The sequence below is a fragment of the Pipistrellus hanaki genome (assembly GCF_964339955.1).
Source record: "Pipistrellus hanaki genome assembly, chromosome: 4".
Taxonomy (NCBI): Eukaryota; Metazoa; Chordata; class Mammalia; order Chiroptera; family Vespertilionidae; genus Pipistrellus; species Pipistrellus hanaki.
The window spans coordinates 98,382,705-98,409,305 of NC_140506.1; the positions used below are offsets into that span (position 1 = coordinate 98,382,705).

Here is a 26,601-nt window from a genome sequence, read left to right on the forward strand (position 1 = left end):
TGCTCCGCCCTTTGCACACACCCCATCGGGATGTGCGGCACGGCGGGCCCTTTTCTCCCTGTGACCCCATCACAGCAGCTGAAGGCGCTGCGGTTTCCCAGCACAGCCGGGGCTGCCCGCCCCGCAGCTCGCTCTGTTAGTCCCACACGGCTCTCTGGCTGTGCTTCGTGGCGGTGAATGGCACGGTCACTGAGAGACCAGAGCTCCCGTTTGTATAGGGGGTACTCTGTAATTGTCGGGGGCGGGGAGGGGCGTTGGCTCTGTCTTCAGAGAGTAGCAACCTCAGAGAGTTGCTAGCCATCCTACAATGCACAGGACGGCCTACAGCACAGGACCCTCGGGCCCAAATGTCAGTACTGCTGCGGTTGAGGAACCTGGACTAGGTGCCTGGCCCAGTGTCTCATAGTTCACTTATTGACCCTTCATGGGATTTCCTCTCAAGTCTGTGTAGGGCAGTGAGAGAGGCTAGCAGCTCAGTCTTACAATTTTCCCCCCGAGGTGTCCATTTAAAAAAATATTTCTAAGTTTAAAAAACCTATAGCATCACCTTGTGGAAGTATAATATATTGTTTTTAAATAGGTTTCTAGCAATGGGGCAGGGCAAGGACTACTAGGTTGGCAGTGTGACCCGCCTGCAGGCGACACGTGCTGGCCGTGGCACTGCGGGTCCTCCATCAGGGTCTTACTGCTGCTCAGGGCCGGCTTCCAACGGGAACCTGATGCTAATGGCTTTGCATTATCTTTAGGGCCTTTTCCGAATTGCGGCTGGGGCCTCCAGATTAAAGAAACTGAAAGCTGCCTTAGACTGTTCTACTTCTCACCTGGATGAGTTCTATTCCGACCCCCATGCTGTAGCAGGTGAGCTCCAAGGAGTGCCCTCCAGTGTGGGGGAGTGCTGTCTCAGACCGAGCGCCCAGGTTCCAGTGCTGATTTTAGGTTTAGGTGAAATGGTCTCCTTCTAGGCATAAGCTACAAAAGGGAAGAAGTAGATACACATACCCGCCTTTTGTATTCCTGATTGGTTTTTTCCTGGTTATCACGTAAAGGCTTATAATCCAAGCCTTTGGAGACGTGCTTGTATTTTCTCCCCTTCTCTTCCCTCCATCTGGTGCTCAGCTGGGGAAGTGCTGTCTGTTAAGATGACTCAAAGCTGAGTGGATTTTCATTGGTCTCTCAGTATACAGGGTGGGAAAAGTAGGTTTACAGGTGTGAGTATGCGAAACACCAGTTTATTGTATAATATTTCTTAATTATTATATTATTTTCCACACAAACAACTGTATACCTGCTTTGCCCCACCCTGTGTGTTGCAAGGGACAGAAATTGTTTTAGGGGCATTTTATTCTTTAACCGCTCCTACCAAGTCATGATTTGTTCTATATAGTTGGAAAGTAATAATTGAGGTAATTTCATTTTGCAAAGTAATATGTCCTGAGGGTCCAACTCCCCTCTGTATCCTCAAAGAGAGTGTTCCTGCTTCCAGGTGCTTTGAAATCCTACCTACGGGAGCTGCCCGAACCACTGATGACCTTTCATCTATATGAAGAGTGGACGCAAGTGGCCAGGTAAGGTCAGAACCTGCGTGTTAAGAGTGAGAGGAAGTGAAGCGCTGTGTGTCCCGCTGTAAATGGTCTCGCTCTCCTGGGTGAGAGAAGAACATTGCCACAGCACGTTTGTTAAATGGCCTACGCCTCCGTTCTGAAGGTTCAGGTGAAACACTGCCCATTGTGATTCTTGTGTGGGAAGGTCACCTCTTGGGCGCGGACGTAAATTGTCATTTAGTGAGTGAAGACACACAGTGGTTCCCACATTATGGATTGTCTATCGAAGAAAGTCCTGTCACTGCAGATATGTGTTGTACTGGCCAGTGCCTTTTGAGCTGCGTGGGAACTCAGCTGTGCAGTAATGTCATGTTGACATAATTGGTCATAAAAGTTCATGCTAACTGGGCTTGTGCTTTGTTCAGAGTGCTGTACTGATCTAATGCCTGTCGCCTCGTGTAATCTGTAGCTAATTACTTAAATAGCAGATGTTGCTGTGATCGTTTTACAGACGAGGAGACTGAAGCTTGGGAAGTCTCAAACAGTAGCAAGTAGATGGCAGGGCTGGAATCAGACCCAGCCCTGTGTGACCCGGAGACTGCTCCCATCTTGGTCCCCTCCCTCCAGCCCCAGCACCACCTGTCGAGGAGCAGTTGGGTTTAAGCAGAGCAGAATTGTTTGAAAAGTCCTAGAGACTTCTCACTGCTGGCCAGCCTGCCTCCTAGTCTCTCGTCCCTCTTTTTTTTTTTTTTTTTTTAAATATATGTTATTGATTTTTTACAAAAAGGAGGGGAAGGGATAGAGAGTTAGAAACATCGATAAGAGAGAAACATCAATCAGCTTTCTGTGCCTGCAACCAAGGTACATGCCCTTGACCGGAATTGAACCTGGGACCCTTCAGTCCGTAGGCCGACGCTCTATCCACTGAGTAGAACCAGTCAGAGCTCAGTTGATAGAGTGGATAAAACTCTCCTCTTAGAGGTGCCTAATTCCTCATCCCTGAAGGAAGGAAAACAGACTTCCCCTTCTATCTCCCTCCCCGTCCTCAGACACTGTCACCCGCGCCCTTAGAAATAAGCCCTTTGCTCTGGTCATTACAGTTCAGGGGAGGTGAGACCATCCCTGACACTTCCACCAGGGTTTGCAGTGGAGTGAGACTTTGTCCTGTAGACGGGGAGGATTTTAAAGTCAGAGCAAGTTCCTAGTGGGGTGTTGCCCTGGAGCCCGCATGGGGCTCAGTCTGGTGTGAGCATCATGTCTGTGGGACTGGGTAACGGAGCCTGGCACTCTGCCAGGCGGGGGAGAGCTCCGGGCTTGCTTTTACAGGGACACCTGCCCGACCTGAACCGTGACTGTTCTCTGTTCTGAGAATCACACTCGTCCCTGTGAGGAAATGTGCTTTAAAGAAGGCGCCTGTCTCCCGGTGTATTGATTCTGTGCCTGAGAATGACTGGTTCACCCCAGTGACACGTTACCTGGCCTCGAGTATAACCTCACTTAACTCTGCCCATAGCTCTCCAGACTGGCTCGGTGGTGGAGCACGTACTGATAGCTTCTGACAGTCTCCCACTGGTGGCCCGAGTGGACTCTGCCCTGTGGGCTGGGCTGGCCCTTTCTGTGTCTGTCAAAGTTTGCACATTGAACCTGCAGAGCAGAAGCGGGCTGGCTGCCTGGAGCCTTGGCGCAGGATTGGATAGAGTGGATAAAACCCTCCTATCCACGCTATAGGAGGGCACGATGGGCTGGAGTCTGGGCATGGCCGCTCCTCTGTGCTGCACCGCGTTTAGGGCGAGATCTGGGCTCCGTGTCGCCCTGTCTCCGGCGTGCCAGGCATTGACTGGTCTAGGGATGCACATGGTTGTACCCCTGGAACTCCATCACACGGCTCTATCAGCCTTACTCAGCTTGGCACATCAGGAGGTTGGGTCTTGGTGAGGTCGGTGAACTGCTCAGTTCAGTCGTTTGTTGGTGTTTGACTCCAAATCTGGTTGCTCTCCGTCAATGGAGGCATCGCTGTTTGTAACATATGACGCAGGTTACTGTATGAATTTTCATTGTGGTTATGGATAAAATTTTTTCTTAGTGTGCAGGATCAAGACAAAAAACTTCAAGATTTATGGCGAATATGTCAGAAGTTGCCACCACAAAATTTTGTTAACTTTAGGTATGTATGATTGACATTCTATAAATAAAGCCACCAAACTAGTGACTCGACAGTGGAAATCTGTTAATCTCCAGCAGGGAGGCTGTTTAATGCAGGCATGCTTGCACACTCAGAGAGCTGGGGGTCCCTGAGGGGTGCTGGGAGGAAGGGAGCCTGACGGGGTGGTACTGTGGCCATTCTAAAGCCCAGCGGTGTTCGTGGGTAAGCTGCCCACTCATCTCACCCCTCCAGTCACTGAGGACAAAAGTCTTGTGGAAGGTTCGATTGACTGTATGTAGGTTTTGGAGTCTAAATTGCCTAGTAGGTAAAAGGTAAAAATTAACCAATGGATGTACTTTCCATAATATCTTTCATATATGCTACATAGTTTTAAGTAGGACCTAAATCATCCTATTAAATAAAATCTCAGGAAATGGACATTGTATGCGATTTTATATAATAACTATGTTTCTAAGAAAATTTACCATAGGATAAAGTTCTGGAGTTTAACCTCTATTTTCCATCTCACTTAAAATGTGACTTTGAAGAAGGGGAGAGAGAAGGAAAAAGCGTGGCTGTTGGCAATGAAATTGCTTAAAATCAAAGAATATTTTGTAAGGGGCCTGGGTTCAAATGGCACAGACCTCCCTGGTGAAGTGCCTGGCATGTTACCTAGCCTGTTGTCAGCCCCGGGCTCTGTGGCCAAGCTGAGGAGAAGCCTCTCCGCCCCAGCCTCAGCCTTGCCCCGGAGAAGGTCAGTGCTTGTGGCGGTCCTTACAGGCACGGGCACAGCCAGCTGCCGTTGCGGGTACTCTCGCCCTGTTCCGTGTCAGTCCTGGTTCTTGGTACTTTGGGATCTGGCCTTTGTTTCGTTTTACTCTTTATAACGTTTACTAGTTGTCTTTTGCTTAGGGAGTACCTTCCCATGGCTCAGAGTTCAGAAGGTGTACAGTGAAGAGTCTCCTCACTCCTGTCCCTCAGCCTCCTCGTTCCTCTCCCGAGGCCGAGCACATGGAGCCTGCCAGACTGTCAGAGTCGGTGCCTGTGTGAGCAGACACGCGCACGCATATGTGCATGCGTTTTCTTCTCTCACGGCCCCCCTGTTTTTCAAAACCAAGTGTAGCTTATACTCTATGCATCGTTTCCTTCCTTGCCCTTTTTGCTTAATGTACACCTTGGGCATTTTTCCACATCAGCACCTGGTAGTTTTTCATGGCTGCACAGTATTCCGCTGTGTGAATCTATTGTTATGTATTTAATTAGCCTTCTATTGATAAATAGTTGGGTTCTTCATTTTTTATAGTGCTAGAGAATACGTTTGTATGATAAATTGGAAATTTTTTATAATTACAACACGAAGCATTTTCAAATACAGCTTCCTTTAAGCAGTATAGCTACCTACATTTCTGTCTTACTGTGTTAGTACGTGCTCCTGTTTTTGTGTTACTGAGTTTATCTTTCCTATGTTCATGTATATTGAGCCCACTGTGACTCACACTGCAGTTTATTTCGGGGTAGAATAGACAGCGCATACAGGAGAAATGGATTAGAGATACACAGCAAGTAGAGGTTGACCTCTGAGCTGTTTTCCACTTCTAAGCCCTAAAATTGTCTGTTCTCTGAAATGCAGAACACAGGAAATCTGAAAAAATGTTTAACCTGAGCTAGATTCTGAGTTAGCTGCACCTGAGCACTCTGGGCCTGGGCACGTGGGCAGGAAGATGCTATTTCTGCAACCTGTTCAGCGTTGATGCTTTCCCCTTATCTTTTGTGCCATAGGTATTTAATCAAGTTCCTCGCAAAGCTTGCTCAGACCAGCGACGTTAATAAAATGACCCCCAGCAACATTGCCATTGTCTTAGGCCCTAACTTGTTGTGGGCCAGAAATGAAGGGTAAGTAACCTTTCCCCATATTGGATTATGTTCATGCCTTCTTTCCACCTGACGGAGAGTAGACATATAACTCAGGACACACATTCCAGCTGAGGAGCACTTGGGCATGTTCTGAAGGTGACCTTTCCTTGAGCTGACATTCTCAGAACCCTCCTGTGAGCTGCCTGAACCAGAGCTGGCCGTGCGGGGGGCGGGGGACACCCCAGTCCTCAGCCGGCCCTGTCGTCGGGCATTTGGGCAGATAGGTGGCTACAGTACAGGGATCAGCTCTGCCCGCACACCTGTGTGTGCAGATAGCACAGGCATTACAAAGCCTGATGGCTCTGGTGCTTGTTGGAGGGACACAGGTCAGAGAGAGCTCTGCTCAGGAAGTGGCTGGAGCTGAACCTTGATTAATGGCTCCCTACAGTGGTCCTGACTGAGCAGAGGTGTTGCAAGATGGAAGTGCTAGGTCCCTAATTGGGGGGGGGGGGGGAGGGAATATGATGTTGCATGTTCTTATTAACGAGCACAGGGGACATGAGCTATGACAGGTTAATGAAGCCGGAGCCAGGTCCCAGAGGCCTCGCGTCTCTTGCTGGGGTGTTTGAAACTTCTTTTATGGGTCATGCGGTGAGGGTGGCCACCCACATTTCTAAGCAGAGGAACGACGCGATCAGATTACACTTAGAAGGTGGCTTTGTTGGCATTGAGAAGCATAGATGGAACTGGAGAGGTCAGGGAGAAACCACCAGCAGTGGCGTTGACTCTGATGGTGGCAGTGAAGTGGAAGACAACTAGTAGATATATAAAGTTAACTGCATACATCATATCTTACAGCAGATACATCCAGGTAGACCGAGGAGTTAAATATAAAAAGTGATGCCATAAAGGTAAATACCTTTTAGCTTTTGAGATAAAAGAATAATTTTTCAAACATAAAAGCAGTGCAAGAAAGAATTTTAAAAATTGATAGATTTGGCTCGATAACAGCTGGAAACTTCTGTATGTCAGAAAGCTCCTAAACGAATGGTACTTCACAAAGCGGGAAGGCGTTCCTCCAGAAATAGCCACAATATCCCAAGGCCCTGCGAGTCAGTGGACAGACAGCAGCTCCCCTCTAGGCGACAGGATCCTGAGGCCCGAGCGACCCGAATCCAGATGGGGGGCGGGGGGAGGACAAGCAGGGGGAGCTCGCCTTTTAAGCTGGACTGTGAGAGGAGCTACAACTTTGGGTTGGTTGGAAATTGGGGTGAAAATACTCTTCCCATGGGGAAGGGAGGTCAGAGTGATAATAGAGAGGAGATCAGTTTGGGGCGGCCAGACCAGTTCCCAGCTTCTCCGGAATACCGCGTCTTTGATAAATAAACTAACACGATGTGATACAACGTGTTGAAAGATGGAGTTAAACGGGGTGAAGCGCTGCCACATGGTAGGCGCTCACCGGCCACCGGGTCTTTGCACCCTGTTTGCTTTCATGGCGATCTGACCCCAACCTGGAACATGCTGGGTAGCAGAGTAACTATTCTCTCATTCTTCCTTCTGATCCCTCTCCAGACACTTTCAATTTGTGAACATGCATCTTGGGACCTGTTCACATATAGCAACCTTCACAAATGGGGTTCACATTTTCTGACATGACGGGGACACGGTCACAATCCCTGTCCTTGGTTCTGTTGTAGGTGAAATGGTTGCGTGTGATGTTGGGTCCCACCAGTCACTACCATGGGGAGCACCATCCCCGTGGGAAGCACAGCCCTGCCCCCGCCAGTGTCAGCCCAGCAGAGAGTACAGCCATCACAGGCTCCCTAGCCGTGCGGTTACCTCAGGGCAGACTGAGTCGGGGGGACCCACACGCACATAGGCCAGGCCTTGTGGATTTAACGTTGCATTCTCCAATATCTCATCCTTTGAAAGTCACGGGATGGCTCTGAGCCAGACCAGGGAACCGACAGGCTGCCCGGGGAAGCGCGTGAACTCTGTGCACTTCCTTGCAGGACGCTGGCTGAGATGGCAGCCGCCACCTCCGTGCACGTGGTCGCGGTCATCGAGCCCATCATTCAGCACGCCGACTGGTTCTTCCCTGGAGGTAATTGGCTTTCAGCTTCCCTGGCTGCCGGGGCAACTCGATAACAGTGTGACAGTGTGAAAAGCCCTTTTCAAGGAGCAAATGCATCAATCCTTCGTGATTGCGTAATTGGTGTCTCTTTTTCATGTTTCTTTCCAGACTGATGCTTTGCATTTGTATTTTGACATCATAGTGACCACATTATTTTGTGTTTCACTTAACACCAACCACTCATTTTCAGCATATACTGAATACCCCATTAGGTGCCATATGTGTGCTGACAAGACTTGCTTTCTTCCCTGGAAGAACTTGGACCACTGCAGGAGGCCACGTAAACAGAAATTATAATACATGGCAAATGAGAAGGATAGACGGGTGAACAGTGATTTGACAAACTCAGAGGTTGGGGAAGGGAGTCAGGTTGCATGATAGAAGAAGCAGCACTGAACAGGCAAGGGTTTCCTCTTGGAGGCAGGCTTTTTGTTTCTCTAGGCAGATGGCTGGCTTTGTGCAGAGTGCAGAGCAAGCAGGAAAGGTTGGCTGGGCCCCTTCTGCTCTGGCTGTCAAGATTTGGATTTCATTCTCTAGGCCAGGGGTGGGGAGCCTTTCTCTGCCAAGGGCCATTGGTTATTTATAACATCACTAAAGGCCTGGTGCATGAAATTTGTGCACGGGTAGGGTCCCCTAGGCCTGGCCGGCGATCAGGGCCGATAGGGGCCTTCTGGCTGCCAGCCAGGACCTTCCTTCATTCCGCCGGTCGAATCCCGTGGGGACACTTTGCATATAAAATATAGATTTGTGGGCCATACACAGTTACTAAGGTTAACTTAAAAATTAGCTTGCTATATTTGGTCTAACAATCACCTCTAGTGCCTTGGCAGGGCCAGACTACATGATTTCTTGGGACTTACACTGTCATGAGCCAGACGTTCTCCACCCCTAGTAGGCAATCAGTTTGTAAACTACATGCACTGCAGTCTTGGGATCTTAGACTCCATGGCCCCTTTGAGGGTACTGGCTGGGCAAGTGTTGGAAGATTGGTCCAAGTCTGGACCTCCCATCCCTACTTTTCCGGGAGCAGCCCTGCTTTCAGGCCCCCTGGAGTGTAAGCTCCGTGATGCCAGGGCCACGCTCATCTCTTCCTCACCACCTTCTTCAGGTCCCACACCTCCCTCCGGGTCCTGAGGAGTGTAGGGTGGGTGAGTGAATGAATGAGTGAGTGCAGTCACACCTGGGTTCTCAATGTCTCCCTTCTGAGACAGTCCACTTCCCAACCGATGCCTGTTCGTGCTGATGCCTGTGTCATCAGTCACACATCTCTCAGGCGACAAATGGAGAGATGTGCGAGCATGAGTCAGTACTGTCAGCATCTCAGGAAATGTGTGCTGTGAATAGTTTCATGTTTTTTTTGCTTTTGTTACTGCTTCTTATTACTGAATTTTCATTTTTTACTGTACATTTCCTTTCCTTTTTGTTTTTAAAGTGTTTATAGATTAAACAGTACATTATACAGGCACTAAGTAAGAAGGGTTAAAACAGGGAATCGTTGGAATGGATTAATCAGTTTACATTATTTCTAAGGAAAAATGCTTCTGCGTTCGAGCAGCCTCCTGGAATGAATTAAGTTCGAGAACTGAGGTTCTGCTTGGCATTCTGCCCAAGATCTCCTTTGAGAAAAAGAGGCATGTGAAAGCTGCTTTAGGCAGTATGGAGTTCATGTTGGCTTTTATTTCTCTTTTGTCAGACTGAATAATTCACACTTTTCATTATTCAAATAAGTTATCCATGCTCCTTTTTCGTATTTGTGGTTTATAAAAAGGACAGCAGAGTCGTACATGTTCTGAGCCATGCCCCCGGCTGGTCCCGTCTTGCCTCCCGGTGTCATCAGCGACCTGTAGCCGAGGAGGGTGGGCTTCTGCTTAGGAAGCATGAGGCTCACGGATGAAGAGGAAGCCCCTGATCCAGTGGTGTCTTACAGCCCCTACCTCCTACCCCACCCCTGCGTCTCATGCTCACTGTGCCTTTCTCTTCCTGCAGAGGTGGAATTTAATGTGTCAGAAGCATTCGTACCTGTTTCCCCCCCAAACTCCAACCACTCATCCCACACTGGAAATGAATCTGACTCGGGGACCCTGGAGAGGAAGCGACCAGCCAGCATGGCGGTGATGGAAGGGGACTTGGTGAAGAAGGAGAGGTGTGTGAGAGCCATCGCTTCAGAATGGGTGCTGTTAAACCCTCGGCAGTGTGCTGCCTCGGAGGCCTGTGCGGCCCAGGCCTCGAGAGCCCAGAGAGGTTCGGCACGCAGCGCTAGCTCATTGCAGACCTTGCTCTGCCAGAAAGTCGGTGCCCAGCCTCAGGCCACATGTGCTGTGGGCATTCACGCTTTACCTACTACTCGGTCGCCCCCACAGTGCACTGGCATCTTACATGTCACCTAGATGTACTTGACTCTGGGGATGGAGGGAATAAGAAAAAAGTTAAACATTATGGACTTACGTCCAAGAGTGGGCATGAGAACAACCCACCACTCACGGTGAGTGTGTGATTTAGTGTTGAAAAGAGGCATATTTTTGGCATAACTTGGCCCTCGCTGGAAGCCAGCCAGTGAGTGATGCTCAGCTGAGAAGCCTCAGTCTTGGCCGATTCTGGAAGAGAAGTCTGTGTTGAATTTAGCAGGAGCCGCACGTCTCCGTGGAGGCTCCCGGCTCAGGTGGAGGGCTCTCGGGCGCGGAGGGCTGTGAGGGAAGGCGCTGTGCCCCCAGCAGGGCTGGGAGCAGAGCTGCTCAGGGCGGGCCTGTTTGCGTGCAGGTGATAGTTACTTGAAGTCATTACGTTAAAACACAAGCTCTTATTTTAGTTTCCCAGTCTTATAGTGAGGTTTGGTTTTTTGTTTTGATTTTTTTAACCCATTGCAAAGGGAAATGCTTTCTTCGTCCCTGTGAAGCCCCTTTTGCTGTGCCGACGTTTTCCCTCACAGCAGCAATGCTTCCTGATGGCAAACCATAGCACACGGCCTTCATCTATTTGTTCCAGAACGCTACTTCCACGTCAGGTTCCCGTTAGCACACAGTCAGCACTTCTCAGGCCTCTGCCTGGGAGGCTCCCGCCAGGAACACGTGCTCAGGGAGCCATGAATCTTATTTTTTGAACTAAAAATAAATCTTTTTGACGTTTATACACAGTGGGCTTAAGTGAAAGTGAGCCTTTCTCTGCCCATCTAGTCCCCATGTCCAGCCCCACAGCAGTTCCCAGCCCTGCTTTCTTGGTTGCTCTTGCACACACCCCTGCCTGCCCAGGGCTGAGAGGCCCCGGTAGGACCATGCGCTTGTGTGTGGTAACGTGGACTTAAACAGGCTCGTGTGATGTCACGCACTCATCTGCGGTCTGCCTGCGTGCGTCAGCTGCTCCTGCCCAATTGAGAAGGACACTGGTCAGTACCAGGCCCATTGGTTCTCGCAGGGGGAGGCCCAGTTGAGTCGCTTGCCTCGGTAACAGGGATGGCCATCCACCTGGTCCTTGTTGCTGCACTGCATGCCGGGCAACTTGGGTGGCTGTACCGTGTGGGTTTTAACACGCGTGGACCAATGGGCTTCTGTGTCCGTTATTGGCTCGCATGGTGTGTTGACTGTTTCTTCTCTCTGTGTAGCTTTGGTGTGAAGCTTATGGACTTCCAGGCCTACCGGCGGGGTGGCACCCTAAATAGAAAGCACGTATCCCCTGCTTTCCAGCCGCCACTCCCGCCCACAGATGGCAGCGCCTTGGCTCCTGCGGGCCCAGAGCCCCCTTCCCAGAGCTCTAGGGCTGAAAGCAGCGCAGGGGGTGGGCCTGTTCCCTCCTCTGCGGGCGCACTGGAGCAGGGGCCGAGCCCAGGCGACAGCAGGTAAGGGGGCTGCTTCTGCTGGCAGTGGGTGCTGGGCGCCCTCGCCTTCCTGCGGGTGCTGATCTGTAGGCACAGCATCCACGCCCCGAGAGTCACCTGGCATGCAGTAAAACATACTTGCCTTCACTCCTGGTGAGCACTGGATGGAGAAAAAGACTGTAAATTGCTTGCTTCCTTTCTTTTCTGTTTTCAAAAGAATGCACATTTGTTTGCATTCTTTACCGTACTGCTTCAGTGCTGGGAGCTGGAAACCAGGAGGTGTCTATCAATATTATAAATCTCCTTTACCTGTTAGATGTGTACTCAGTGTTTGTGTACCATTGCTTATTGTCATCTAATATGCTAAAGTAAACGTTTCAATGTAGCAAGTAAGGTTATAATATTCCTGGTGTTCATTCATTCACCCATGCATCCATGCATCCATCCATCCCATCCACCCATCCACCCACCCACCCATCCAGTCAGACTTACTGACTACCTGAGTACTGAGGAGTGTGTGCCAGTGCTGTGCCAGGCACACCGGGTGACTCCCTAGCTTTCTGACTTGCAGGGAGTGATGCATGAGTATAAGGTATAAAATATAATGATAGATCTTCTTAAAAGGCTTTTCTGTTGCTTTATCTTGCTCAGTCACCTAGAGTGGACTATAAGTGCATAGCAACTTCCAGGAAAAATGCCTTTGAGCTTGAGAGTTATTGAACTCACATGAATTTCGTTCTTCACACTGACCTGGGCAGAGGACCACTTCAGGTGGCATCTCAGGTGGTTCAGGCCGGGCAGCAGCTGTAAAAGATGAGCCATGTGCTGACTCTTTGTCATTTGCTCTACTTTGGCTGCCTATAAAGCACCGAACGGTCATATAAAAAGGAAAATAAGTGGCATAAAACAAGGACGGCCTGTTGATCCACAGGGGAATTTTCCCCACATGGAGATGGATTTGTGTGAAGAACTCTCCCGTTATCTTCTTTGGAGGGAGTGCCTGGTGATGCCTGATGCTGCTTAAGAGATTGGAAACTCTTAACTCCTCAGAGCTGGCCTCAAAGCTCTGAGCATCCTGAATCCTTTCTGCTTGCATAACTCAGGGAAGTTCGCTTTTTGGTTAAAAATATCTTCAACTTCCTAGGGCTCCATGTTGGTTTGCCAGTCATTGCCACTCCTTAAATGTATTTGTTTTGTTTTAATTTTTTTTTTTTTTTTAGAAAATAGTACTAGTGAACTCACATTTTCACTTACTGTAGCATTCCATTGGTCTAGCCAAGACTGAATATGTTATTTAAGACACAGTGAGTCCTCAGCACGGCAGGACAGGTGGCACGTCAGTCGTCAGTTTGCTCTCTCACCCCTCATTTCAGAGTTCTGTGTACGGTGCCCTCTTTGGTGATGTTAACAAAACATAGCTGTAAAGTTTAGCGTAGAGAGAAGTTCTGAGCCAGGACATCGAGAGCCTGTCACCAGCTCTGAACTCCCGTCACTTTGATTCTCAGAGTTGTTCTCTCCTGAGGCCACACTAGTGATGGCAGCTGAGCACCTTATATTTCAGAGCTTTAGTGCTTAGCCATAGCTTTTGCTTAGTTTTGTATAGCGTATGTCAAAATCGCATTATTTTGAAGTCTGAAAGCCTTCCACATTTTTAAATATTTAAGTATTTGCAATGTCCTGGTTGCTGTGAACGGTCTCTGTCATGATGTGTGAGTGGCCCGGTGGTTGGAGACAGTGTGATGCGGTGAGTCCTGTGTGGCACCAATAAAGGTTAGCTCTGTAGGACGGTGTGAACTATTTAAACTTCGTCGTGTTTAAGTGTGCTTAGCTTTTCTGGTTCGGCCTGCCTGCCTTCTAACCGGACTTCTACTCCCCTCAGTCCTCCCAAACCCAAGGACTCTGCAGCTGCAGCCTTACCCACGCCGGCCCCGGGAAGAAACAGCAGTCAGGTGGCCAGTGGCCAGGGGCAGGGGCAGGGGCAGCCCCCTGCCGGCTCCCACCAGCTCTCTGTCAGCCCAGCGCACAGCTCCACCGGCTCCAGTCCTCATGCTTTGCGGCGAGGTAAGTGGCCTCCTTTGCTCTGTGCCTCGCCTCGGACATGTAAGCCAGGGAGGTGCCAGGCTTCCCAGCAGACCGGGCTGTGCCTGTCCCCAGAAACGGCAGGCAGAAAGGTCAGTTGTTAACAGAAGTCACTAAAGGGAAATAAAAATGGGGAGACAAACAAAAGTCATCTCCCATAGCACGCCCGTTTTCTAGGAGTCTGGCATTTCAGCCCTTGCTCTGGTGTGGAGCTGCCACAGCCTCTGAGGCCTGGGAGCCACTGGCCTCGGGGTGGGGTAGGTTTCTGGGCCCGAATTAGCATGCAGTCGGACTGTTCCCATCGGCATCCCCGGGGGCCCTCCCAGCAGCCAGGGATTGCTGTAAAGCACCGAGCAGGCCGCTAGTCGTGTCAGCTCTGGGCTGGAACTCCTGCAGCCCTCCCCAAGCCACCCCTTCCCACTTCATTCACCACGTCTGCCCGCCAGCCACGCAGGCCAGACACCGAGCTCATTCCCTCTTCAGAGCTCTGCACTCCTTTTCCAGAATTTTCTGACTCACACCTTCACGTGTTTTTTTAGTTTAATTTTGTGTGATAAGAACACAATATGAGATCTGTCTCATAGCTTTAAGTGTGCAGGATGTGTGACAGAACAGTAGCTACAGCAAGTCTCTAGGATTTGTTTTCTTAAGTAATTGAAATTTTTTTCCTGTTGCCCACCTGATTTGGCTCAGTGGATGGAGCATCAGCCTGTGGACTGAAAGATCCCAGGTTCGATTCTGGTCAAGGGCATGTACCTTGGTTGCAAGCACATCCCCAGTAGGAGGTGTACAAGAGGCAGCTAATCGATGTTTCTCTCTCATTGATGTTTCTAACTCTCTATCTCTCTCCCTTCCTCTCTGTAACAAATCAATAAAATAAACAATTGTATTCCTGTTGCTAGTCACTCCCCAGTTCTCTGGCCCCAGAGGCCCTGGCAGCCACCATTCCCTTCTCCAATTCTGTGAACTTGATTGACTATGTTAGACTTCTCATAAACAGAATCATGTACTATTTGGCCTTTTGTGACTGGCTTGTTTCATTTAGCATAGGGTCCTTAAGTTTCATCCAAGTTGTCATTTAAGGAAGAATTTCCTTTATTTATTTATTTATTTAAAAAATAAATAAATAAAACAAACCCTTGGGTCGAGGCCTGACTTTCAATAGATTGCAGCGAGGGAGCTGCTCTGCTATGTACGAAACCCCGACCCAGAATCAGATCGTCTACGAGTGGTTTAGCGCCAGGTTCCCCACGAACGTGCGTTGCGTGAAGGACACTCCGCCCCGGACCCCGGTCCTGACCCGCGGCGAGTGCGCCGCGCCGGAATTCCCTTCTTTATAAAGCTGAGTATCCCATTGCACGGAGAGACAACTCTGTCCAGTCCTCTGCTGGCGGCTACCGAGGCCACTGCGACTGGTGCCGCAGTGGACAGGGAGTGTGTGTCTTTGAGGTGCTGATTTCAGTTCTTTTGGGTACACATCAGATATTGTGGATAAACACCTCTCACTGAACTGAGATGAGCTGCACACAGGGAGGTCGTATCTCTGCCTCGAGCCAGGTCTTGGGCCAGCGCCTGACAGATAGCATGCGCAGGACCTCGAATCTCCGGAGCGCCCTGGCAGCAGGCTCAGGGAAACCACCATGTCTAGGCTTCTGCCTAATGGAGCTCAGTTTCAGATGTTGACTTGAGTTTAGGGGAGTGCTATTTTAAAAAAGTGTGTTCAGCGAGAACCAAAAATGATGCCAGCATGAGGGATGCCCACACTGAGGTGTGTGGGCGGCGACAGCCCACTTCCCATGCACTCATTGACTTGAGTCTCCTCTGTCTCTCCTCCCCCTCCCCCATCTCTCTCTGGCTGCGCTCCTGTTATTGAGGCTCATGTGTAAATGCATGTCACTGGGAACTGCACTCCCATGGGGCACAGCAGAGACACTGCTCCTGCTGCCCAGGTCTAGTGCAAAGCAGAGGGGGCAGGCCGTGCAGGCAGCAGTGGGGATCCTTCGTGCCAGGCCGAGGGAAGGACCGCCGAGCAGCGGGTCCTTCAGAGCAGAGTGGAGTGGGCACAGCAGCAGCGTTTTTAGAAGGTTGGCCTGGCCATGGTGGAGGCACACTATCAAAGTGATGCCCACAAAGCGATGAGGCCGCACCTCGGGATGGCTGTGGCCACTGGAAGGGACAGATGGGCTCAGGCGAGCTGGACAGTTTCCCATGGATTGGTTGATGCTGCTCATAAGAGGCCCTTGTGATCAGTGGGAAAAGGTCTTAGACTCAAAGTTTGAGTTCTAGCTTTTGCCTAATTTCACATGACTGGTTGAAGTCTGCCAATTTGACCTTTCCTAACTCAATTCTTACAAATTATAAAGTAGAAATAAAATGCTTTCTTAAGGGGAACATTTTGGGGATTAAGGTAATGTGTCTGCCTATGAAAGCATTGTCTTTTTAAAGCACTACACGGATGTTAGGTGGATTTTTTATAGGTTGCAGCAGAGAGACAAATTTAGGTACTCGGCTTGGTCACAGACCCCACTCTGTCCTCCCTAAAGCTGTCTACCTCTCTTCTGAGCCCCATCATCTTCATCTGTGTCCCACCGATGTTTGAGGAAAATTGTCTTTTCTACCTGGATTCGGGGGTAGTGCTGCGCACAGATTGAGACTTTACTTCTGAGCCACATTAGGGTATTACCTCTCCTACTCGCTGCAGATGCTGACCGCAGGCTTCCTCGCAGGAAGTTTGATCCTTTCTGCCCCACCCCCCCTCCCCGTCCCCAGCCTGCCAGTATCTTCTAGGAGGTCTTAGACAAGGCCTGCCTTCTCCCAGCCTGCTGTCCACGTGGCACTGGGGCCGGTCGCCTGTCTGCCATCTCATGCTTCTGCTCTGATTCCTTCAGCACCCTTAAGTGTCAGGAATGATCTGCTCCGTCTGCACTTGCAGGTATATTGCTTATAACAGAAAACCAGACATTTTTCTTCCTCGGTTGCTTGTGACAAGCAAAGTACAGCTAATATTCCAGATTTCTTTGTCAGCCGGTTGGTTGTTTCTGTGGGAAAGGGTCTTCCGAGTCTCCGGGTCAAAAGTTCCAGGACAGCAGAGCAGTGCAAACCCCGTCCCTTTTCCTTCCTGAATTGGGCCCTGTGAGCAGGGAGCCAGGCACTATAGGACGAGGAAGAGGAAAAGAGTCCAAGGACATGGTGGTGGGCCTCTGTCCTGCCACTGAACTGCTGTGTGACCTCCTGCAAACACTTGGCCTTGGTTTTCTCCACCGCGAAATGGGTACAGCAGTGCCTGCCTTGCAGGGAGCTTGTGACACTTGGTGAGACAGGTCATGCAAAGGGCCTGGCTTGGTGCTGGTGATGTGTTAGGTGAATGATGCAAGGTCATTTCCCTCTCCCATGGGGATGGATTGGCGGAATCGCAGCAGAATTTGAAAAACGCTTATGTCTCTCCTTTCCACCACCCCTCCCAGCCCCACACCAGGACTCCACAGCCATCGTTTTCCACCCACCCTCCTCAGTACCAAGTTTCCACCCCGCAGTGCCGCTGACCTCAGCTGGTGTCAGGCGGGAGGGTGTGGTTCGGCGCTCCCTAGAGAAGTAATTCTGAGGCCGTCTGCCAGAGGGGTTTTACTTTTATCTAGAATTACCGCAGAGCTCAAGTGATTCTGGAATTGGTAGAATTTCTTTTAAAAACAAAAACAGTCAAGCCCTCTAGGAGAAGAGAACTTAGAGCAGTGTCTGTGCTGTGTGCAGCAGACAGTCGAGCTGGGGTCGCCTTAGCTCGCTCGCTTCTCCTCTCCCGGCTCTCCTCCACGTGCAGGCTCCGACAGGGGCCGAGTGGCTAGAGCAGCGCCTCCTGTGGGCAGGGCGGCCGCTGAGTCTTGTTGAACTTGTGACAGGTCTTGAAAGGCCTATAAATGTATCATGTACTTCTTAAAAATAGCCTTCGTACTCTGGAATAATTTTAGATTTTCAGAAGAGTTGCAAACACAGGGCTAGGTGTGCCCTTCCAGTCTTACCCATTGGTCACGGCTGGAAACCAACTAACGTCCCTGTTTGTTCAGATGCCCCCAGTTTTTCACTCATGGCCATGTCCTGTCCAGGCTCGCTCCCACCCAGGGCACATGGCACTCAGTTACCCTGTCTGCGTAGTGGTCTGCCTGCGCCTCTCTCTCTCTCTCTCCCTCCCTCTTTCTCTCTCTCTCTCTCTCTCTCTCTCTTTCTCTCCCCCCTCTTTCTCGGTCTCATGGCCAAGGCAGTTTGGGAGGGCGCTAGGCAGGCATTTTGAAGTTCCTTAATTTGCATTTGTAACATGCTTTTCTCTTGGTGAGATGGGGTCTCTGGGCTTGAGGAAGAAGACCACAGAGGTAAAGTGCCACCTGATCCGTCCTAGGAGTAGTGCCATCAACGTGGCGTAAACAGTGGGACCACCCTTGGTCCTTGGGTCAGCGGGTATTGGCTGTCACTGTGCTGTTCTCACTGAAAGTTTCCCTCTTTGTGCAGCTGTTAAGAAACCTGCTCCAGCACCCCCGAAACCAGGAAACCCACCTCCTGGCCAGCCCGCAGGCCAGAGCGCCCCAGGGACAGCGCAGCAGACACCCAGCTTGTCACTGAAGCCAGCCACTGGAAACCCGTCTCCTCCCGTCCCGCACGCAGGCCCAGCCCCCGGGCAGCCGTGCATCACCTCACAGCTGGGTGGGTCCCGGAGAGCCTCAGGCAGCCTGGCTCCTATGCAGGCACCCAGTCACCCTCCGCCGCAGCCCCCCACGCAGGCGCCGCAGTCACAGGCCAGGCCGGGGGAGCAGGGCCTGGAGCAGCCCACACACACCCCCCCCAGGACGCCCACCCCCCCCAGCACTCCGCCCTTAGCTAAGCAGAGCCCGGGCCTGCTGGCCACCCAGCACCCTGTGGCGGGCCACCCCGAGACTGCACAGCCACATGCCGGGACCTTACCGAGACCGAGACCAGTACCAAAGCCCAGGAACCGACCCAGCGTGCCCCCGCCCCCGCACCCTCCTGGGGCCCACCCAGCGGCCGATGGCAGCCTCTCCGGCGCAGTGCCTACCGCCTCCAAAATAGTGACGGGTGAGTATGAACTGGCACCAGGCTTCTGTACCCTGTCCCGCAGGCTGGTCTACAGCAGGTTAACCGCAAACCCGGCCCAGCCTGCGTGGGGGCCACGCCCGTGTGCCTGTGTGGTCTCCGCTGTTTGTGCCGGAGCAGCCGAGCCATTGGAGAGGCACACGGTGCAGAGCCCGGCAGTCTGCTGAGCCTGATGGGTAGTTTCAGTGCGTGCCCAGGACCTGCCTCATGTACGTTTGTCTGAGGACAGTGGCCTAATCCAGGTGGCAGGCGCTGGACTGCGCAAGTGTGAGCTTCATTTTTCAGTGAATGCCTCATGTTCATGGTGAAGCATCTTGGGAGTAACCTTAAAACACGTGGTTTGTGCCGAATTGGATGCTCAGGGAAGGGAGTTCTTGGCCACCGGAGAGTGGGAGGGGAAAGCTGTCCTCGTGGTCCTCAGGACCCTGGCGGCTGACGCACCGGTTCAGTGGGCTGCCCGAGGACCGCCTCACCGGCCGTCCACAGCACAGCTTCTTATTTAGTCATGGCTTCAGACAAAACTCCACCACGGTGCTTTGATTTACTATTTAATTTAAGGGTAGGATGAATGGATTTTCCTTTAAATGTGTTTTTAGGAATGGTAATTAGGAGCTTTGAATCATTTTTTATAACAGCTGAGTTTTAAACTTTTCTCAATGAAGTTGTTTTTATTTATTTTCTTTTTCTTTTTCTTTCTTCGTTGTTGTTTTAGTGGAGCTATTTTTAGAGAGGAAGCTGAACGTATTTCTGGCTCCCAACCATACTGAGGAAATTCTCAGCTGGAAATGAGCCATGGGGCACCCCACACTGGTACCCCATATAATGAGGGTTAACCAACTAGTCTATCTCTTAATAACATCTTTTTTCAGGACTAGAATGTATAACTTGAATGGTTAATAACTTTTTTCTGATGACCACTCTGCTGTTTTAGGAAAATAAAGCCACATCTGGTTTGTTGTTTCCCAATAGATGCCCTCCCTAGCGCCCTCTCAGGTGGGGAAGGCTCCCAGGACTAAGGTTGGTAGCGCCAAGCAGCTTGCCCCACTGCCCTGTCTAGCCATGTTGTGTGTGTGCTTTTGAGCTAGAGCCCAGGAGCAGCCCTGGCCCGCGCCGCTCGCTCTGCAGCAGGGACAGGACTTGTTTTATCAGAGGCTCTGGGAGCCGCAGAGCTTGGGTTCAAGGGGCAGAGGTCAGTAGGCAGAGGTCAGTGGGCAGAGAGCCCGAGTCGGAGCTGCTCAAATAAGATGCTAAGACTGCATCTTTGGGCAAACCTTTCAGAAGCATCTGCTCCTGGCATGATTTGCCTGCAGTGATTGGCTCGTCACACCCAGTCAAGGAGGGCTCGGGTGCAATCAGCATGGGAAACGTGTCCCTTGTGTCTTGAGCTTTAATATTTAATTTTATAAAATTTAATTTTAAGTGCAAGGTAACTGCATGGAGCTTCTTAATTTAATGTTTTCAATTTTCAGGACCAAAAAAAATTATCTTCCATAAATCCCACACTAAATCCCTTTGCAGTCTAGCATGCTTCCATTTGCTTTCTTAAACCACGTGAGCTTTTAAAAGGCACCGTGAGGTCTTCTGAAGCTTGCCTTGGGGTCCACACGTAGATAGCATAGGCTCTGGTGAGCAGTGGCTCTCTGCAGCGGATCCCCGCCTCAGCCTGCAGTGGTTGCTTAGCCGGGCTGCTCCCAGTTTGGGTCTGAGAAGACTTTCTGAGAAACCAGATGGGGAAACAGCAGCCCGCCCTGTAAGAGGCGGAGGAGGCAACAGTGCTTCTGCCTTCGACTCCTTGGAGAGGAGCCCAGAGGCTGGGCGCCCAGGGCGAAGTCCCAGAGTGGAGTGACTGATTAAGGCTGGGCCTGTCGCACTAGCATTTGTGACTCACCAGCAGGGGTTTCCCAGGGGCGGGCTCCCCTTACTCAGCTCAGCCGCTCCTTCCAGCCTTCACTTGCTCCAGTCTTGCTCGCAGGATGGTTCGAGACCAGCGGGTTCCCTTCAGTCCTTTAAAAAATATTTTTTATTATTTCCCAGATTTTTTATTTATTTAGATGCAAGACTGTGAACCAGAATTGGATCTGTTCTTTAATACCTTTTTGTTTCTTGGGTTGTGTTATTCCAGAAGTTTTATTTTTTTTTATTTTTGATCTGCTTCAACATTGTAATGCTCTGTACTTATCCATAATCCGATAAGTGGAAATTGGTAGTAAAAGTAATTTTCTTCTTATTAGCTAAATGTTTACAAGTCAATCTACGCAGTGAATTCTCTTAACTCAAGAAATGCCAGGTCACCACAGTTATCTTGTATTACAGAAGCAACTTCTAATGTATTAAAGTCCCTGGGCTGCGGTCAGAAGCCGCACAGACCAGTGTTTAGATTATGAGTCACAGGCGTTGGTAGTGCTGCTGTGAACCAGCATTGGGTGTTTCAAGGAACACGGAGCTTCCTCTGACAGGCAGTCCTTTATCACGGCCTTGGGTTTGCACCTGGGAAGCGTTACAGACACATTTCTGAAGACAGGCTGTTGGTAGAGCATCTCATCTTAAGCCGCTGAACGGAGGCTAGGGCTCAGATACACTCTGGGGGAGACTGTTGGGTGTGTGCAGCCTCTGGCCGCTCGGGGCGGCACCTGGGTGGGCCATTGGCGCCATCTGAGTCTCCTCTTCACTGTTACTGTAAGCAGCAGTGGGATGTCAGCTTCACCAGTACAGGAGTTCACATCTTGCTGTTCATAAAGCAGTGGATTTTAGCAGTGTTCTAACTTAAACATTTTATTAAACAATTTAGATGTATGACCTGCCATAATCAGTCAGAACTGAAATTGGAATATTTAATGGTAAGGAAAAGGCACCTGATTGGCCAAAGCATTTTTGCTACTTCATGATCATGTTTGTGCACTAATGCTTGTTACTAACCAGTCACTCTAACCCTGCCTGCTTGTGACCCCACTAACAGTGCATGCACCAAAGGAAGCTGGCTTTGTTCCTTCATGCTTGCTGTTAATTCTCTGAGTACGGTGTGTTCACAGTGTGTGCCAGGGTCACAGGCTGGCCTCGGGACTGTGGCAGGGGTCCGTCCACTCTTCTCTGTCCCGGGAAGGCTGGGGTGCAGGAAGTGCATGCGGAGTCGGACATGCGGATCTGCACGCCCCTCTGATGTAATAGCAGGCAAGCACAGCCGGGGTCGTCTGTAAAGCGGTGGCATTTGTGAGAATGACCGGTGAAGGGATTGCATTTGATGAAATGAGAAAAACAACTTGCAGTTCTTAATACACAGTGGGTCCAAAAAAAGGGAAGCTTTATCACTTTTATCTAGGAAAAAGAGTTATGTCATGTCAGCATTTTAAAATTTCTCTGCCTGGCCCAGCCTGCTAGGACCCGGATGCAGGGATGGAGTCAGGGTGCTCCATGTGCAGTGGATTAAACAGGCCAGGAATGGGAGACACTCCTTACCTCATGGGCCTGAGGATCGCGTGAGCCCCTTGTCCGCCCGATGGCGGGGGGACAGGTTGCTCTCACACTGGTCATTACAAATTTGACACTTTGCTGGTTCTCGGTGACCTCTTATTCAAATTAAACTATTTTTATATCATGAAAATAATGCATTAAAAAATAAGCGTAAATATTAAAGCAGATTGGGGGCCTAGAAATAATAACAAATCTGCTCCCTTCTACAATTGAAGAAGTCCAATATTCATATCCTGTTGTTTTTCCTTCTTGTTATTAAACAATTTAGATGTGTGACTTGCCATACATCATTTTCCCCCTAAAAGGTAAGAAAGTAAATGATCATAATTATTTAGCATATACAGGTCTTGTATTTTTATTTTACTTTCCATCAAATACTCCTTCCTATGTTATAATATAGTTTTTATAACCATCTTTTCAGTGACTGCATATTTTATTAAGCAGATGTATTATTGCTTATAGTTGGACATTTAAGTGGTTTGTGTTTGTTTGCAGTTTATTGTTCATAAGTAGATATCAGAGTCATGTCGCAGTGAAGAGCCAGTGAGACTGGCTAAAAGGATGAGGGTGCTGAGAGCTGCTGCAGACGGAAGAGCCTCCCCGGCCTCGAAGCTGAAGAGGAGTCGTCCCTCAGACTCCGTTTACGGAGAGGGATGAGCGCTGGGGAGGGATGATGGACCTGCAGTTAATTCAAGAATGGGTTTGGGTTTGATACCTGTCCAAGTGGCTGTTAGAATAACCTGGAGATTTTTAGGGTGGGTTTCTGATCTCAGCACAAAATGAACAGTGTTGGTGTGACAGAGAAGTCTTCTGGGACCATACCCTCAAGTGCAGAGGGCCAGTCCTGCCCTGGAGGGCCACTTCCTGATTACGATAGTCAGGAAAGGAAGGAACCTGGTTGTGGTTGCCTGAGTCCCAGATCAGTGGTGCAGGTGACACGGCTGCCTGAGCCATGATCAGTGGTGCACGTGACACGGCTGCCTGAGCCATGATCAGTGGTGCACCTGACACGGCTGTCTGAGCCACATCAGTGGTGCACGTGACACGGCTGTCTGAGCCACATCAGTGGTGCACGTGACACGGCTGTCTGAGCCACATCAGTGGTGCACGTGACACGGCTGTCTGAGCCACATCAGTGGTGCACGTGACACGGCTGTCTGAGCCACATCAGTGGTGCACGCCTCATGTGCTGCCTGAGCGGAGGCTCCTCCTTTTGTTTTTGTTTGGTTAATGTAACATCTGCCATATGAACTTGGCTCCAGGCAACCTGTGCTCAATGCATATAATGAAAAATGGTGCCTGATATAAATTCAGAGACAGAAAGTTTTAGAAGTATGTTAAAATTTTCTAAAATAACCTTTTTACTAAAATGAACCAGACTGCTTAAGACTCAACCTCTCTCAAGGGCCTCACCACAGAGCATACAAACTCCCTTGGGGAGGAGGGAGTGCATTATGCTGATGTAATGGGCTTCAGGGCCACTCAGTCTGGCTCCGAAGCCCTGGCCAGCGCTGGCCTTGTCACCTCAGATTGGGACTCTGGGTGTCCCTCCCTATGTGGACGGTGGTCCAGAGCTCCCAGGCTCAGTGGGCGCTGTGGTGTGTGCTTAGCCCTGTGGCTGGGGAAGGCACTGACGCTGTCAGCCGTTGTGACGGAGGCCACCTCTCCTGAAGGTGGCGCTGCACATGTTGTGGCCTTTTGTGGGTAAATGGATGTGTTGCTTTCTTTGAAGAAATGGTGGATGTGAGAGAGACGGGCTGGGGAAAGAGACATAGCTGTCAACCTCGGTAAGCAGACAGTGCAGGCTGGAGGAGAGGAAAGGAACTTCTGAGAGCACAGTAATGTGTGTTCATCAGTGATTAGCTAGAAACATTCAGGAAAGTTCAAATCCCGAGTTTATATATGACAAAAAGCACATTTGTCCTCTGAAGACACCTGTGCCTGGTAGGTGTTGAGTTTGCATGCAAACACAGGCATGCTCTTTCCATAGTTCCTGTCTTGTTGGGCTCGGGAAAGTTTGCAATGGATCTCTTGTTGTTCCAGCGTTGTCTTTGAGGCATGGCTGCTGCTTTACCTGAGGCCATAGAAAGAGAGGACTGGAAAGATGGTTGGGCTGGATGAGTCTTCATCCATTCATTTGTTCTTTCTCCATCCGTTCACTCATCCATCCAGCTGGCCAGCCACAAAACTTAGTGAGCATCTGCTTTACCCAGGCACTGTTGGAGGCACAGTGGACAAGTAGACACAGCCCCTGCCCTGCTGACTTCTCTTCTGCTGAGGACAATCCAAGACACCCCCTTTTCTGTGCACTAGACCATCCTGACTGTAAGATTGGGGGTGCAATTCTGACAATCCAGTTGGTTTTGCAGTAGCCATCAGACCTATTGAAATGGCATTCAGCACCTGAACTCCGGGACACCTTACTGGGTTCATAAATCTAGAAATTGCTCTTGAGTTGTGGTGCATAGGAAGCCTTGAGGGACAGGCCTGCCAACCCAGGATTCCATGTGAGGAAAGGGACACCCCAGGAGGAAAACTGATCTCACAGCTCAGCGCAATAGGGACATGGCGGGGGAGGGGTGGGCAGGAACCAGTCTCAAAAACGGTGCCTCCCAGAAGTGCACAGCCCTGCCTGTGGGTGAGGAGCCGGTGGAGGAAGTACGCCCTGGGCAGCTCCCAGCAGGGTCGGAGCTGGTGAAGCTCCCTCAGCAAGGACAGCCAGCCAGCAGCTGAGCGCACAGGGGAGTTCCCAGCACACCCTCTCCCTCCCCTGCTCTCCCTGCTCCCCACACGAGCTCTCCCCAGCAGAGTGAACCCCAGCAACCTGAGCACTCCCTCGCCCCAGCCCTGAGACCCCTAGTGGAGCTCTGTCCTTGGCTAGAACCCATCTCCTCTGCGGGTCAGGCCCTGCTCGGCCAGGGCTTCCTTAGGGCTGTGTCACTGCTGTGTCCTCACAGGCAGGGCGTGCCTGGCCAAGGCAGGTGCTCAGGAAGTGTCTGTGCGTGAGTGGATGGAGACGCATCGCCTCGCTAGGAAGAGGGCTGCGATTGTCGAGGTGTCTGTGAGCATGGAGTGAGGGGCAGTGGCTGGAAGAGGGCCATGCATATGCCATGTTGATAAAGGAGTGTCTTAGAACACAATAAGACATGAAAAAGTGGAATTGTACATTTTACAAACAGAAAATTAATATTGCAGGAGATTTGTGATCTACCTTAATAATCGTCAACCAGGGGTACACTTGGCAGTACTAGAGCCATCTCTGGCTGTCACAGTGGGGGAGGGCCGTGTGCCACCTGCATCCAGTGGGTAGAAGGCAGGGGTGCTGCTGAGCATCCTGCAGGGCACAGCCCCACAGCCCAAGTGCCTCCTGTGCTGAGGTGGAGGGCATAGCATTGCCAATAGGAAACTCGGCCTCCGGGTGCCTCTCCCGCAGCCCCGCAGCCCCGGTGTGCTCAGGCCTCCGGCAGTGCCAGAGGCGCTGGTGAGAGAGTTCCCTTCCTCCCTCAGAAAGCCAGCTGGCGCGCTGGCACTGCGGGACTGCCACTGCTCCCAGAGGGCCGGCAGGTGGGAGTGGGCTCTGCCACGCGGCTGCCCCTGGGTCTCGGAGGCTTGGCTCACCTTCCCGGGCTCCTGGTGCCTCTAGCAGGGGAACGTGTGTGCCTGGGCTGGTCAGCTTCTCCTCGGAGCCCCTGGGCGGCCTCTCGGTGTGACCATGCACTGACACCACGTCTCGTGTTTTTGTCCAGACGCCAATTCGAGGGTCTCAGAACCGCTTCGCGGCGTCTTTCCCGACCTGCACTCAGACTCAGACAGCAAAGACCTGCCCGGCCGCCTCTTGTTGGACATGGACAATGACACAGAAAGCACCGCCCTGTGAGGAGAGCCCCGCAGCCCTGCCCCCTGCGGGAGCAGCAGGCGGACGGATCTCTGCAGACAGACAGTGAGCAGCTTTCGTGGCAGAGCCTGACCACGCAGGACGTCGCCTGTCACGGCCAGCAGCAGTGCTGCCACGGAAGCTGAATGACCTGTGTCTCGAGGACCTTGGCTTTCTTCACTTGGGAAAGAAATCACGCCAGACAAGACCAAGCAAGCTGGCGTGGAGGCAGCGCTCTCGCCGCGCTCCTCAGGCGTCAGTGTGGCCCCGGCGGCCATCGGTGGATCAGAAGCAGCGCAGACTGTCCCTTTAACAACCGTTCACTATGCAACTGCCTCCCGCTCCCGGGACCTTCGTTCCTGCTGCAGAGTCGTTGGCGTGCAGTGCGGTCTGTCCCAACCCTCACACCGTGAGCGTCGATGGTGGCTGCTGGATCCGCCACCTCGGCAACTGGATGTACTGTGCCTTGTTGGATTGCCAGGATGTAGAAAGAAATGTACTGTTCTTTAAAAACAATGTAATTGCTACTTGATAAGGACCGACATTATTCTAGTTTCATGTTTAATTTGAATTAAATATATTCTATGGTTTATATGAAAA

General features: G+C 50.9%; 1 protein-coding gene across 8 annotated transcripts in view; it reads left to right on the top strand.

The window, feature by feature from the left end:
* The window catches only part of ARHGAP17 (Rho GTPase activating protein 17), an 83,532-nt gene extending 56,931 nt beyond the window's left edge, over positions 1-26,601 (top strand). Inside the window, exons 11-23 of one of the 8 annotated variants that reach the window (XR_014794933.1) lie at positions 747-858; positions 1,484-1,565; positions 3,625-3,705; positions 5,464-5,577; positions 7,554-7,645; positions 9,662-9,818; positions 11,271-11,504; positions 13,363-13,544; positions 18,060-18,641; positions 19,629-19,676; positions 21,448-21,496; positions 22,396-22,432; positions 25,874-26,601. Coding sequence is in view for 6 of the 8 variants with exons in the window: in XM_084882710.1 (XP_084738836.1) it covers positions 747-858; positions 1,484-1,565; positions 3,625-3,705; positions 5,464-5,577; positions 7,554-7,645; positions 9,662-9,818; positions 11,271-11,504; positions 13,363-13,544; positions 18,060-18,641; positions 25,874-26,004 (1,767 nt within the window). In the remaining 2 variants the exon portion in view is untranslated. Of the gene's footprint in view, positions 1-746; positions 859-1,483; positions 1,566-3,624; positions 3,706-5,463; positions 5,578-7,553; positions 7,646-9,661; positions 9,819-11,270; positions 11,505-13,362; positions 13,545-18,059; positions 18,642-19,628; positions 19,677-21,447; positions 21,497-22,395; positions 22,433-25,873 lie in introns of those variants that run through there. The other 7 variants (XR_014794934.1, XM_084882711.1, XM_084882712.1 and 4 more) reach the window with 7 other exon arrangements.